The sequence below is a fragment of the Lutra lutra genome, chromosome 9, assembly GCF_902655055.1.
Source record: "Lutra lutra chromosome 9, mLutLut1.2, whole genome shotgun sequence".
Taxonomy (NCBI): domain Eukaryota; kingdom Metazoa; phylum Chordata; class Mammalia; order Carnivora; family Mustelidae; genus Lutra; species Lutra lutra.
In genome coordinates this window covers 93127922-93143360 of record NC_062286.1, presented here as the reverse complement: position 1 = coordinate 93143360, position 15439 = coordinate 93127922, and the positions used below count along the sequence as shown (strand labels likewise).

The window sequence follows — 15439 nt, the reverse complement described above, 5'->3', positions numbered from 1 at the left end:
CCATTGCCCCATTTCACAGGGAACACTTGAACCCAGGTGGATCTGGCCCAGAATCAAAGCAGTCATCAAAGCACTCATTCCCAGAGCATCCCAAGAGGAAAAATGAGTTACAATGAAACCAACAGACCCTCGGAATTAGGGAATGCATGGCCTTGCTTGGGCAGGGGGAAAACTAGGGGGATCCTCTGTGGCCTCTGGCTTCCTAAATCTTCAGAGGGGCTAGAGGCCTGGAAGGCTCTAGGTGTGAAGGAACAGAGTGCCTGGGGGCGGGGCTCCACTGTACACCCCAGTGGAAATTTCCAAAGAGCCTTGTTTTTATTTTTTTTATTTTTATTTTTTTTAAAGATTTTATTTATTTATTTGACAGAGAGAGATCACAAGTAGACGGAGAGGAAGGCAGAGAGAGAGAGAGAGAGGGAAGCAGGCTTCTTGCTGAGCAGAGAGCCCGATGTGGGACTCGATCCCAGGACCCTGAGATCATGACCTGAGCCGAAGGCAGCGGCTTAACCCACTGAGCCACCCAGGCGCCCCAAGCCTTGTTTTTAAAGGCGTCATCGTGTTGGTTCCTGATGTCACCCTCAGAAAGCAAGCCTGGCTTAGAAGCTGTGAGTCAGATCCCACATGGGAGATGCACAAGGAGGGTGCAGAGAGTGGAGGGGAGCGGGGCGGCCAGCTCCTTCCCACACATGATGATCCTCTGCGGGTCACCCCTCCTGGCCACATGTGAGGCTCTGTCACTGGGCCTGAGGTCTCTGCAGGTCACAGAACTACCTGAGGTTTTCCTCACAAATGAGCCTTGGCCCATGCCCTGCCCTCTAACTGGAACTCCCAGACTCCCTTCTTGCTCGAATCCCTGGTCCCTCCAGCCAGTCACTCCCAACATTACTCCAGGGGCTGCTAGACCCACACCATCCCCACCCCATTTATGCTCCCAATTGTGATCCTGGGCCACCCTCCCAGATACCCTTTTTCCTTGTGGGGTTTCTGTACAGTCCTTAGGTCCCTAGCAGGCAGGAAGGGACCCACACTGAGGCGTGCACCATGGATGTGTTCAAGTCCTTCATCCTGGCACCTACTACAGAGAGGAGACTGAGGCTCCGACAGAGGGACCTTTCAGCAAAAGGTCCCACAGCAGCTAAGGACAGAGGCATGATTTGAATCCAGGCCCTCCAGGTCCAGAGATGTTTCAGGCCACTGTACAGTATGGTGGATTCACCTCCTTTCCCTTGTGGTGGGGTTGCAGGGGGAAGAAGGCCCTGCACACAAGACTCACCACGCCCCCCAAGACTTAGTTTGTTCACCTGTAAAATGGAGATGCCAATGGATCAAGAGCCACATCCTTGGGCTCATGGGAGGACTTGGGGTGATGCAGCCCCTGGAGAGAGGGGGAATGGAGTGGGATCTGGGAAGAGCAGGTGGGGGCGTGCATGTAGGAGGGGTTATCTGCAGCATCATTCAGAGGGCACATGGACTCAGGTCCATAATCTGGGGGATGCAGAGGCCATCCAGTCTGCCTCAGCTCTCTGACAGGACCCCAAGTGGATGTCTGAGCTGAAAACATAGAAGAAGTACAAACGACCTCCTTCAGCCCCTCCCGGGGCTTCTGCAGGCAGACCATGTAGAGTGAGGAAAGATGCCCAAGACACCTGAGTGATGATGGGGGCGGTGTACTGACACTCTTGGTGGGAGGCCCCAGATCTGAGGGGGTTGGGAAGGCCCCTCTGTCTCTCCCCACATCCACCTGGCCCCAGGGAGTGAAGCTCAGCAAGGTTCAGCTGATTCTAGAATCCCTATGCAACCTTGAAGACCACCGCTGGTGTTGGACACAGGCGGTGCCCCTGTTCACCCCCCTCCTCGCCGCTCCCAGCTACCTCCAGGATGAACCTTACCCAAGAGACATTCAAGGGCCCTCACAAACTCAACCCTCTCACCTCCCTACTTCCATCTCTTCCCAAATGAGTGTGCCCACCCCAGCAATACCCACCTGGACGCTGCCGTTCAGACTCTGACAAACTAACCAGAGATTCTGGGGTGGTCTGACCAGGTGGCTTGGGTGGCCACTACAGAGGGAATAAGCACCAACCCACCATGCTATTCATGTAGTCCCGCTGTTCCTGCTCAGCCTGGTGGTCGGCCTCTCTTTGTGGGTTGTACAGAGGAGGAGACTGAGGCTCGAGAGGGTGAGTGGCTTGCAGAAGGCCACATGGCAGAAGCCATGACTACTGAAGAACCAGGCAGTCTGGCCCCCACCCTTGGCTCCTCCAGTTGCCCCAACAGCCACCCTCCATAGGCCTGGGAGGTGGAGGCTCCCCACTGCACACACCATCCTGCCTTCCAGGCCCCAGGAGTGGACAGTGGCTTGCCCCAGCTTTCTGGGATCTGTAGCCAGGCCGTAAAGCCAGACACTGCTCTGGAGAACACCACACTGTTGCCAGCAGCCACCTGCAGTGATGGGTGGAGATGGAGGCTCGGAGGTCTCTCCGGGATGGAAATGCTTATTCGTTCTGCAGGAAGGGCCATGCCGCTGGAGTGTGTGGAATGGATGGTTGGTGGTCATGCCTCCCTCCTCCCCTTGCCCTGCCCCAAGATGCCACATGACCTTGGCAAGGCCGCCAGCTGGTCAGGGCCGAGCGGGGCCTCACCTATTGCACTCTGGCCCCCCAGCCTACGGTTTTCCCATGCCCCGCCGAGTTGGGTGGGGCTGAGGGGCTGCCAGGCTGGGAAATTCTGGGGTTTAGACAAGGAAGAGCCTTTGGATGAAGAGGGCTGCCTGGACTTGGAGGCATCCACACACCTTCCTTCAGACACCTGGATAATGGGCATGGCATAGGCAGGCTAGAGAGATGGAAGAGAACATTGTGAGAGGTTTCTGACCAGAGGACTAGGGCCGCAGGAGGTTTATTGTATACAGAAAAATAAAACTTATTGCAAGCATCAGGGTTCGGGCCTAGCACATAGTAGGATCTGGATACTATCTGCTGAATGAATGAATGTGTCCTTCTTCAGCCTTACTTATGACCACTTTTCTTCCTAATTATCAGCTTCATGCCAACAGGAAGACACCCCAGCCCCCAAAAGACCTTAATGTGAATCAACATTTCCACTGTGAGGACTCAGTGAGGTCGAGGCATAGCAGATGGGTAGGCAGTGAGGCTCCCCTGCTCACCAGCCTTGTCCATATGAAGCCTGGGGGAAGCATGTGTGAGTTGGGGACCCAAGTTCAGCATGAGGAAGTCACCCAGAGGTGCAGGTCTCTAACTTCCTTCCCTGCTCAGGAAGGGCAAGTGCAGGTGGGGGTTGGGAGAGGTGAGGATGGAGGAGCCCAAGATCACCCAACTCCATGGAAAGAGGCTCACAATGCATACTGGCTGGACCTTATATGGTGGGGGAGCTGCCAGGCAAATGCAGGCTCCCAAGGTTGGGACATCGAGCCAGGTGCAGGTGTTGGGGAGGGACCAGAAGCAGGAGTGTGGTGCAGCATGAAGCTAAGGGCCAGGTCTGCCCCTGTTGAGATCTGCCATCTGGGTGTCATATATATCTCTGAGCAATTCCCAGTCTGTGGTCACTGGGCTACAGTGAGGCCTGAGGCCTGAGAGTTTCGGCATTGCAGGTGCCCTAGCAGAAGAGCCACTGGCTGGGCTGTCTGTTACCACTGCCTTGCAGCTTGTGGTCTGTGGGAGGATGCCATGGGCATGTTTGACATTTGTGACCAAAAGGAACTGGGGCCCCAGACCAGTGAGAAGAGCTAGAGTCAAGACCAGTGGGGGGGGGGCAGGACTTGCTCAAGGCCTTCAGTGATCCCTGGGAGCCCTGGGGTCACTGGAGCCTGGGGTTTAGGGTACTCAGACTGGGGTTCCTCGAAGGCTCCATCCTCCTCAGCAAAAGGAGAAGGTTCCATGAAGCCATCCCCAGGCTGGGGGAGGTCTGTCCCAGCAGGCCAGACCTACTGTTGGGGAGAGTTCCTGTGGGAGCTCTTCCCTCTGCCCTGGGGTCTGTAGAAGGGAGTAGAAGCCACAGGGGTGGGAAAATGGGGCCCAGACCAAGGAGTGTGGCCCAAGAGATGATAAAGGGAAGGCCAGAACTAAGGCTAGACACAACTGGCTGCACTGGGGCCTGACAAGGAAGGTGGTTTTCTCCTGAATCTTTCTCCCCCTGAAATCAACAGGCCAAGCCTCATCAGCATAGGTGAAAGGCCATGCCACCCAGGCTTTATATAGTTCTCAGGTCCAGGGCTGATGACCTTGAGCAGCCTTGGAGATTCTCAGCCTCTCTTCTCTCCTCTCTACAGTAGGGCTCTTTCCTCATGACTCCAAGGCACACGGCTTTTCACACAGGCTATGAAGAGACAGATATGCTATCGTTGTCCAGCTAACAGAATGTGTTGAAGTCACCAGTACATTTAAGCCTAGATGGTCCTTTGGAAGCCTAAGACCTTTTGATTTTAGGTTTTCAGCATAAAACCTTTTTCTGGGTGGACTCTCAAGTCCCTTGTCTAGCACAAGTTCCCAAAGAGATGGGAGGATGCAGTCTGAGCTCCAGACCCTACTCTTCCTGGTGGTTCATGGCATTGAAGCTGACTACGCAGCCCCTGAAATCCACCCCCTTGTCTGCCTGGTGGAAAAGAAATAATTCCTGTCCCTGGATGAGGCCTCCACAATGCTGGCGCTCAGAGAAGGCACAGTGAAACATTGCATATGTTCCCTGCTCCTATCCTTCTGGGATAGAAGCTTCTCAAACATCGCAACAATGTGATCCATCTACCAGATGGTCACATAGGCCGAGTAGGTCCAGGATCAGCAGTTCAATAGGTGAGATGCCCACTCCATACACAGCACAAGGGGGAGCCTTCCGTCTACTAGTTGTATGTCTTAGGAATGTTAAAGCACCTCTCTGAACTTCTCTTTCCTCTTTTAAAAAGTGGGGGTGCTAAGAAGATGAACCTCATAGGGCGACTGTGGGAAGTCATGGGAGAAAACATGTCATGTGCTTCTCTGGGGCCCGGCTCTGTAGAAAGGGCTGCTTGACATGCTGGGCATCTTCCCTCTTTACACTCTTCTGTCCTGGGAAGATGCGTTCAGGCTCAACTCTCACAAGTCTGTAGCCCTTCTGCGTGTATGAAAAGGAAATGGAAAGCTGGCAGGTTTTCTATTTGCAAAGGACTTCTGGGATTCCATCTAGTTGTGGTTGTGGTCCTTTAAGTGCCCAGTTCAGAGGAGACTGGGAACAGGCAGAGAGGCCCAAGGGCCACTCAGGATTTGCAAAGTCATGTTTGGGATGATTTCATTCAATCATGGGTCTTAAACACCTAGGAATGCAGGCAGTCTTCAGTCACCAAGAGCCGTGAATGGGTAAAGTAGAGACAATATCTGGATCTAAATTATGTCCGAGGGTCAGATAGGCACTCTCCACATCCTACGCACGCATGTCTAGCGTTCATCAGATGGGGCATCTCTGTGACCTACTCTAGGGATAAATGGATCCACCTCTATTGGAACCATGAGGATGCACTCTAAGATCAAGGAAGAACACAATAGGTCTTTGTCCTGAAGGAGGGCCTGCTGCCTCCACAGAGCAGGGTGGGATATGACAAGGGTTGTTGCTGGGGAGGGACGTTCAGAACCATGGATCTCCCAGAAGTCTTGATTTCCATGGGAGAGCTTAATGGGGTGGCTTCCTGTGAAGAAGCCAATGAGTCCAAGAGAGCTGTGGATGGGCAGCCAAGCTCCCTGGGAAGCAGAGCCCACTGTGGGCTGAATTGGTGCCTTAAACACCCATCCCTTGGGTAGCTCATTCTTTCTCTGCCTGGCCCTTTGAATGTCCACCTCTGATGACCACAAGTGGGGCCAAGGAGAAACGGTGTGGGGACCAGACCACTTACCCATTGGCCTCCAATATACCCCTGATTCTGGTCTGCATGGAAGATGCATGACTGAGGGGGAAAAAGACCTGCCTATGGGATATCATTCATCCATCCTCGTCAGCTGTCAGCAAGGACAGCTCCAGAAGGTTTGGAAGTGGGCTGGGGTCATTCTGTGGGGCCCACACAGAAATAATGGTTCTGTGGGTATAACGAGGTTAAGGAAAAGCCAGGTCTCTGACTCTGCTCCACATATGACTCTCCCTAGCACTCTGTGTCCCATTGTGGGAACCTGGCCTGAGAAGACACTGCAGGGTATTGGGCAGTACTGGCACAGTGCCCATGTCCAGGACAAGGGGCCTATGTGCACCTCAAGTGGCATGACTGGGACCTGAACAACCATGCCCCCATTCTGTTGAGGCAGCAGGAACTTCTGCATCTCAAGGAGGCTGAGGTGGAGGGTAAGGGGCATTGCAAGCAGAGAAGGCCAACTGGGATGGGGTTCATGGGGTGGGTATTCCTTGAAAGGCCATGGGATCTGTCCTGTTTAGGGAAAGGCACATGGAATGTCAGTGATATCACTGAAACTTTCCCTTTCTCCGACCCCAGTGTCAGCTCTGTGACTCATTCAAGCAGCTGAGCCAGCCAAAGGGCATCCCATGGAACAAGAGGAAATCCTGGCTCTGCATCTTCCCTCACCTTCAGGGTCATTGTCAGCCTCCCATTCCTCAGCTGTTCCAGAACTGGACAGGGGCTCCCATGTCCTGTATGGGTGACGGGTCCTAACCCCAGCAGCTAGGCCATCAGTCTGCATGGAAGTTTTCACTCCAGCTATCCCAGTTGCCACTGAGCTCACTGCAACACCAGAGGTTTCTAGCCAACACAAGAATGAGCTGAGAGAGAAGAAGCCTGACCTCCTGGACTTCCATCCCAAACTGGTGGCAGAGCAACTGACTTACATGTATACAGTGAGCATCTGGGCCTTCAGGGTAAGAGAGCAGGGCCGGTTTTCTTCTGCTCTCAGCTGCCCTATACCTGCTTTTTCCTGATGTGACTCCTAGGATATAGGGCCAGATCTCAGCTGCAGCCCTAACCAACCGTGGAAACCCATCAGGGTTTTTAGACCTGAGCTTTCACTGTCCAGCTGCGGACTGTGGAGAGAGACACTGAGAAGGACTGAGGCAGAGGTACCACGTAGATGCAATGAGTCAGAACCGAGAGACCATAAATGGGAAGACTCTTGTCCCTCGGGGGGAGGAGGGCAGCTCCCTGTGTACAGTCATGTCCATGGGTCACCCACCCATCTGCCTGGGAGCCTGAGCTCCCTCAACCTGGATTAGGCATCTGATGTGTCTGGAAGGACAGGCTAGACACGGAAAGCCATGCTTTCAGCCACCAGGTGAGAACAGGCACCTGAAAGGAGACAGGGACCGCAGGGATGAGCATTTGGAGGAGGAGATGCCCCCTTGGGAGCACCACCTGGAGCGGCCCCCTGGACATGGAATGATCTGGGTGCACATGCCTTCCTCCCTTCCCTTGCCTCTCTTGGCTCCTGGGGCATCCTGCACTGGCTTCCCTCGGAGAAGAAGAATGGCAGGAAATCCAGGCTCTCTAAGCAGGCTCAGGCCACATTCGCAGCCGCCTGAGCTCCAGCTCTGATCTGGGACCCCTCCCGAGGACATGAGTCTTGCATGTGTGAACATGTGTGTGGCTCAACAAACCTCCCCCTGTCCCCTAGGAGCTGTTCAAGAAGATGGTGCCCCATCAGTGCCTGGGCTCGGTCTGGTCCCGGAGGAACAGGCCTGGCAACGAGCACCTGGCACCCACAGTCCGGGCCACCATCGCCCAGTTCAATGCCGTGGCCAGCTGCATCGTCACCACGTGCCTTGGCAACCCAAGCATGACAGCCCGGGACAGGGCTGTGGTGGTGGACCACTGGATCCGGGTGGCCAAGGTATGCTATGGGAGGCCCAGCTCCCTGACGCTCTCCTGAGCCTCAGGAACTGCTCTTCTGTCTTGCTCCCTTCTCAGGGCTGAAGGCCCTGCTCTAAGACCTGTGCTCCCTAGGCTCTTCCTCCCGGGGGCATGGCCCAACGTTGGCACCCTCAGTTCCTACGTGACTCCTCCTTTGCCGTGAGGGAAAATCCTCCCTCCAGCCAGCAGTGTTCCTCTTTAGGGCTGACCTGGGCCCTTCTGCAGCTCCCTGGACATCAGCTTCATCCATGGGGGAGCCGGAAGCTCAGGGGGGCACTGAGGCTCTCAAGCATCTAGGGCTCCTGCTCTCCCACTGACAGATCCTTCTATTCCCTCCCCCAGGCCTGTCAGATCCTGGGGAACTACTCCTCCCTGCATGCCATCCTTGAGGCTCTGCAGAGTGTCTCCATTCACCACCTGAAGAGGACATGGGACAACGTTTCCAGGTGAGTAGGCTTGTCTCCAGGGAGGGACCAGGTTGGAGGCGGGATCTCCCACAGGCCTGTCCTTTTCCCCCTCAGTCAGCTTGGACCTCCTGGGAGGCAGCAAACTCTGACCAAAACATCTGGGCCTGGGGCTGCTTCTCCCATCCTTCCTGGGGAACAGGCCACCATGCCTCCTACTTGAGAAATCCAATTTCCTCCATGCCCCACCCTGGCCTGAGCTGAATTCCCTATTTCCACGTGGTGACTTGGCAGCCACTGAACTCTCTGCCCATGGTTCAACCAAAACCCCACCCAAACCGAGCTGTGCAATTAAGCTGGGAAGGGACACCCAGGAGGACGCCCAGAAGAACTCCCTCAGTGCACAGAAAAGCCCAGGGAAAACCCTCAGCCAGCCTGGTGGACATGTGGGGGTTCTCCAAGAAAAGGGACTTGCACTCTACCCTGCCACATTATGCCTACCCTGAACCTGCCTTCTTTCACTCTATTCAGGAAGAGCTTTCACAATTTTACAAAGCACTGCAGAGAAGACAACCCCCAGGGCAGGGAACTACTCATCAAGGTAGCACGGAAGGTGCAGGGCTAGAAGGACAGGAGGGGTGTGAGGAGGCATGATCATGTGTGGATGAAGTAGGGAATAGCCTGAAGCATTCCGCAGGGTGCAAAAGCCTTTGGCATGAATGTGCTGGCAGCCCGGGCTGAAGATTATCATTGGGGCTGGGACAAGCGGGTGCTGCCCATGCAGACTCCCTAGGCGAGATTTCAGGTGTCTCTGTGTCCATCGAGATGGTCCACATGGGGGCCGATATGAACCTGGACAGCTCAGAGGACAGGCCTCTGCTCACAGATGGAGTGGGAATTGGTTGTGGGCCACAACAATGATAACCGTAATAGGATCCTGAGTCCTCAGGAGACCATGGGAGGTAGGTGGTGTTCTCCATTTTGCCCATGAGAAAATAGGCTAAGGCCGGGGATGCTCCAAGCTCAAGGTCACACGTGGACTGAATGGAGGAGCTCAGATTGTTCTAGAAGGACTCATGGCATGCTTCAGGGTAATGTAGCATTGGTGTCAGCAGATGCAGGTCAGATGTCTAGGTCTGAAGTCAAAGATGGTGGGTGCAAGGGGACTGAGGCTATTCTGCTCTCAAGGATCTTGTCCTTGGCCCTCCAGGAGAAGCCCTAGAATAAATTTGCCACCCTGATGAGGCACCTGCAGAGAGTGTGGAAGAGGCTGCTGAAGAAGGTGAGTGTGCCTGAGGGACAGGGTCTCCAAGGTCAGAGGAGAAGAGCTCCTCCATGAATGCTGGGTGCCTCCAAATCAGGACAGGAAGGTCATGCGACTCCAGCTCCATCTCCTGTTGCCAGATTTTCTCAATATCTTCTTTCCAAATGACCAGGAGGAGGCTGAGCAGGCTGGGTACAGAATTGATTTGTGGCTGGGAGGGACCCAGGGCTCCATACCCTGTGATTTTCAAAGTTCAAAAAGCGGGCCCTGGAGGGGATCAGGAGGAGCCTAATATTCTGAGGAGGTGAAGGAAAGGGAATTGAGGGGAAGCAACTAAGCGTCCATTCCATGGGAGAAGCTAGGGTGGCCAGGATGCTGAAGCCTTTTCAGGGGAGGGTCCCTGTGGGCCCCTGTGGGCACCAGAGAGCAGGGACTCATCCCAAACCTACCCCTCATGACACAGGGTATCATCCCATACCTTGGCACTTTCCTCACTGACCTGGTGATGTTGGAAACTGCAATGGAGGACTACCGGGAAGTGGGTGAGCCTGAGGATTATGGAAGAGGGACTAGAGTCCAGAGAACTGGGAGCAGAGTGTCCTTGTACTGAGTGAGCTCTGAGCTCTGCGTTCTTAGGAAACCTCTCCTCCGATAGCCTCACAGCCACCCATGTAAACAGGGGTCTCTTGCCCAGCTCAGTGCTGAGAGAAGGGAGTCTGCACCTAGACAGGTGCCCAAGACCGGTGAGGCACCAGAGCTTCCTGAAGGCAAAGCTGCATGCACTCTGTGTGAATGGGCTGCCAGAGCAACGCCCTCAACTCTGCCCTCCGGAGAGCCTGACTCCACATGGCACATCAGGCTGCCATTCTCACAGGACCAAACCCTAACCCTAGGCTGGGTGTTCAGGTTCTGGATCCCAGAGGCCTGACACCCAGTTCCTCCCTTGGATGGGAGCATCAGACTGATGGCAGGACTGAGGCTCTCAGCCAGGAGGAAACCATTTCATTCGGTGCTATTTAATACCCTCAGTGCGCAAGAAACCAGCAGGCTCCCCTGAGGACATTCCCTCCATCTATGCACCTCCAGGCCAAAACCCCAGGGTCTGAGGAGCCTCCTGAGTCCCGTCCTCAACTCAGCCCTTGGGTGAGCCCATATCTGTCTTGCCAGATCCCACATGCCTTGTCCCTAAGAGAGAACCCGAACCCTAACCCTAACCCTAACCTTAAACCTAACCCACAGCCCACATTGGGTGCTCAGGCTTCTGGTCTCAGAGGCCTGGTTCCTGAAGTCTCCAGATGGGAGAGGCCTGAGCTGCACCCCACCTTTGCACTTGATCCCAGGAAGAAACCACGCCCTTTAGACATGAGCCGAACCCGCAGAGTGAGAGAAACCTGCATGCATCCCTTGGGCCACATCCTCGTTAGGTGCCCACCAGGACCACAAATCAGGAGTCTGACGATCCTGCAGACACAAGCCTTCAACTCAGCCATAGGGAGAGGCCACCAGAGTGCAGGCAGATTGGGCCTGCCATGGCCCGTCAGCCTAACCCTAATCTAGGGTGGTTATTCAGGCTTCTGTCCCCAGTGGCCTGGTCTGGTAGCCCTCCAGTTTGGTGAGTCCTTATTCACAATGCAGGACCCTGGGTGCCACCCAGGAGGCACTTGTGCCATTTGGCCCTGTGAAGGATGCTCAGGATGGGAGAAACAGGCAAGACCCATCATGCCACCCAACACCTTCCAAGGACCCCCTGACCACAATCACACAGCTTGACGGTCTTCCTGAAAAATGCTCTAACTCAGCCCTCCAGGGAGCCTGCCTTCGCACTGGCCCTTCGTGTCTGCATTCTCCCAGGACCAAACCCTAACACTACGGTGCATGTTCAAGTTCTGGACTCCAGAGGCCTGACACCCAATTGCTCCCATGGATGGGAGCATCAGACTGACGACAGGACTGAGCATCTCAGCCAGGAGGAAACTGTTTTAATGGCTACTAGCTCATAGCCTCAGAGCGGTAGAAAGCAGCATGTTCCCCTGGGGGTGTTCCCACCATCTTTGCCCCTCCAGGCCAAAAGCTCAGGCTTTGATTACCCTCCTGACTCCCGCCCTCCACTCAGCCCTTGGGTGAGCCCTTTTCTGTGCTGGCAGATCTGACATGCCTTTGTCCTGAAGACATCAACCTAACCCTAAGCCTAAGCCTAACACTAACCCTAACCTAGCCCAGGTTGAATGTTCAGGCTTCCATACTCCAATGGCTGATCAACCCAGATGGGGGACCCATGAGTTGCACCCCATAATGTCTCGTGATCCCAGGAGGAAACCTTGCCCTTAGGAAATGTGCTGAACCCGCAGAGCAGGGGAAACCTGCATGCCTCCCTGAGGGCACCCCCACTTCAGGCACGCCCAAGGACCAGGAACCTGGAGTCTCATGGTCCTGCCGACATGTTCTCTCCACTCAGGCCTTGGGATGGGTCACCACAGCGCCAGCAAATTGGGGCTGCCATGCCCCTACGACATAAATCTAACTCTAGGTTGGGTGTTCAGGCTTCCGTCCCCAGAGGCCTGGGACCCTAGCCCTCCAGATTGGGGACCCTGTATTCACAACACAGGACTCTGGGTGCCACCCACTTGGAAACTCTGCCATTTGGCCCTGGGCAGAACCCTCCTCGTGGGAGAAACCTCCATGCCCCCTAAAGCCACCCACGCCATCCGAGGACCCCCACACCACAATCTGGGAGCCTGGCGGTCTGCCAGAGCAACACCCTCAACTCAGCCCTCCAGAGAGCCTGACTCCGCAATGGCACATCAGGCCTGCCATTTTCACAGGACCAAACCCTAACCCTAGGTTGGGTGTTGAGGTTCTAGATCCCAGAGGCCTGACATCCAGTTCCTCCCTTGGATGGGAGCATCAGACTGATGGCAGGAGGAAATGCCTCAGAGATTGCCTGTGGTGAAGAGTGAAGTTAGGATCCTGCACATCAGCAACAGGTCAGGAACCCGTAAACCCCTTCCTGCCTGAGTCTTCTGCAGCTCCCTTATGTCACCCCAGAATGTTGTGCTGCAGGGTGCAGACCTGGAGCCCTACTAAGGATCACAAATCTTCCATTCTCTGGAACCAAGGACTTGCTCTAGACCCCAGTCTCATTGTTTGTGTCTCAGCAGCCCCCTCCTGTGTCCTGGCCTACAAGTAGCCTAAGGAGGGGTGTGTGTAAGATGCTAGTCCTGACCAGGGGCTATTTCTAAGGAAAAATGGTTGTCTTCTTTACAGGGGAATGAGATCAACCACTCCAAAAAGAATAAGGTGAGAATAAATGGCACTTCCTGTAGGGAAGAGGAGGCAGTCCCTGTCAGAGACGCCCTTGGGAAGAGTATTCCATTGCTTCATCCCTTCCCATCCACCTCACATTTCCTGGGATAAGATGCTAAGAAAGAAGTGCAAGGCCCATCTAGTGAGTCAGTAGGGATCTAGAAATGGCGTCAAGTAGAACATACTGGAGGAGGGGCTAATTCTATTTGCCTTTGAGAACAGTTTGGGACCAGATGAAGTTGCATTCAGCAGGGTGGCCATGTGTGCCAAGACCCAGGAACGGTCCCCTGTCCCACTGCTCAGCCCTCACCTGGCCCTGTAGCTTCCCCACCCAGGCTCGGTGTGCATCCTGTACCTCTCTCCCGTCCCAGGAATACCGAGTCCTCTCGGATATCGTGCTGCTCCAGGCGGCGGCAGAGAATTACTGCCTAGAGCCCCAGCATCCATTCACGGCCTGGTTCTGTCTGTGGAGCGGCTCAGCGAGGATGAGAGGTGAGGCCCATTCAGGACCTGGGTGAGGGTCGGGGTGGACTCATTCTGCTGGCCCCTCCTGGAGTCCTTCTTCAAGGGCTCCCTGGGCAGCCTCAGGCCTCCTTGCTGGTGAGCCAGACTCCAGCTGTGGGAAAACCCAGGGAGGGACTCCTGAATGCAAGCTGCTCAACACACAGTTGTCTCTCTGTCCCTAGCTACATCCTGTCCTGCCAGCAGAACACAAGCACCAGAACAACTGTCCACAGCCAACAACAGGGCTGAACCCATTGCCAGTACCCGAGCAAGGATTCCCCCTCGGCAGCTGGGGTACTTGTGCTGCATGGGCCACATCTGCACAATACCACTTCTCTCAAATAATGACTTATTGTGGGGGCAGCAATATTTAATATATTTAAATGGTTTATATTTTTCTCTTCTTCTAGCCCATGAGTGTGCCTTGGTTCTTTTACTTCCTACAGTACTGTGTAACATGTAGAGACTCTCTTATTGCTTCCTTAATCCAAAAATCTTAAAGACTCATCAGCTTTTCAAAGTTGCAGGTAGAAGAAGGGCCATCCCTCCTCTCTAGCTACAGGTGGTACCTCCAAATCCCCTTTCCTCAGAAGACAGGTTTATTTCAGTGTCAGGCATCTGAGCCAACAGCAGAGACAGCCCTCAGGACTCCTAGATGGAGAGGTTGGAGGTCCTTCCCCAGGAAGGCAACAAACACTGAACTGGAGAGTCCATGAGCGTGGCTTACGCTCTCCAGAACTATGTGGTGCCAAGGAGAGGGGCTGCTTTTCTCCACTCTAAAGCAAGGAGGACTATGTCTTCTTTCATTTGGGATATGGTGTTTGTGCCTGTGTTTGTGTTGGTTTGGACCCAGTATTTGGAACGGAGAGTTGTCGAGTTCAGTCTCTGGAATTGCATTAGCATTAAGTGAGGAAAAATATGTAAAGAGATCCAGTCCCGCTTGTGGAAGACACAAAACCCGAGGAAGATATTTTGTCAATGGAATAAGGGCAGACAGGACATTCCATCCTCAGTTTCCCTTTAGGCTCTCCAGGTTCATGCTTTATGAAGATTGGAATCCTCCTGGGATCGTTGTCTATGATCTCTGGATTCTGTTTCCCTGCTCTTTATGGATCTGCTGGGGAAAATAAGAAACCGGGAGGTGTATATTTAGGGCCACAGCTGGGCCTGGCTCTATTCACATCTATGCTGACATAGGAGCTAGGATGTCCAGCCTTCCTGCATTTTCTTACACAGTTCTTGATAAGGAAGCAGTACCCTCCAGGCCCCAGCCACTTGGTCAGACCCATGGTAGCCACTGCTCCCTGGCTGGGGACTGATGGAGCCGAGATTGGTACACTTTTGCCAGGATAAATGTTCATATGTTAACCACAGATTCCCACAGTCTCCTTGCTGGCCAAGGGGACTGTTAGGTCCAGGTGGTGCTGAAGTCTCTGGTTTCCAAGATCCACCACGTGACACACCCATGTTCCAATCACTTATCTGAAATAGGGAAATCACCTGACCTGGAAGACCAAAACACAGATGTAAACTGAGCAGAGGGGAAGCATCTGTCATGCAAATGGATGCCAAAGGAAACAAGGATAGGAATACCTCTATCCAGACACACAGACTCTTAAGAAAAAAGGGGGGGGGGGGTGGTAGGATAACACAAAGAAGGAAACGGAGGCCCCGCAATGGCACCAATTGAACAGTAACACAGAGGAGTTTCTCTTGACACACGATTCAGGATCCCAACTCACTGAGCAAGAGTGAAGAACCCCCGTCCCTCCAGACACAATGGACATATCGCTGGAATGGGTCATTTCTCAGGAAAAGGGAAATGTGCTCAAACATGGAAAGATACAAAATAACATCACTGAAAGAAAGCCCTGCCTGGGTCTTAAGTTCCACCTATGAGTGAAGCCATTTGATAATCACAGGGGAAGGGAGGGAAAACTGAATGGGAAGCCACCAGAGAGGGAGAAAAAGGATGAGAGGCTCTTACCTAAGAAACAAGCAGAGGGTTGCTGGAGGGCAGGTAGGTGGGGGTATGGGGCAATTTGGGCAGGAGCATAAAGGAGGGCATACGATGGGATGAGCACTGGGGGTGATTCGCAACTGATGAATAATTGGGCATTACCTCGGAAGCTA

General features: G+C 54.1%; 1 protein-coding gene and 1 pseudogene across 1 annotated transcript in view; both read left to right on the top strand.

The window, feature by feature from the left end:
* The window catches only part of LOC125109847 (ral guanine nucleotide dissociation stimulator-like), a 33793-nt gene that overhangs the window by 2460 nt on the left and 15894 nt on the right, over positions 1–15439 (top strand). The window contains exons 3-6 of the mRNA XM_047746955.1: positions 6208–6318; positions 6689–6846; positions 7596–7811; positions 8174–8277. Of these exons, the coding sequence (XP_047602911.1) occupies positions 6208–6318; positions 6689–6846; positions 7596–7811; positions 8174–8277 (589 nt within the window). The remainder of the gene's footprint in view (positions 1–6207; positions 6319–6688; positions 6847–7595; positions 7812–8173; positions 8278–15439) is intronic.
* Positions 9954–13458, top strand: LOC125108439 (ral guanine nucleotide dissociation stimulator-like; annotated as a pseudogene).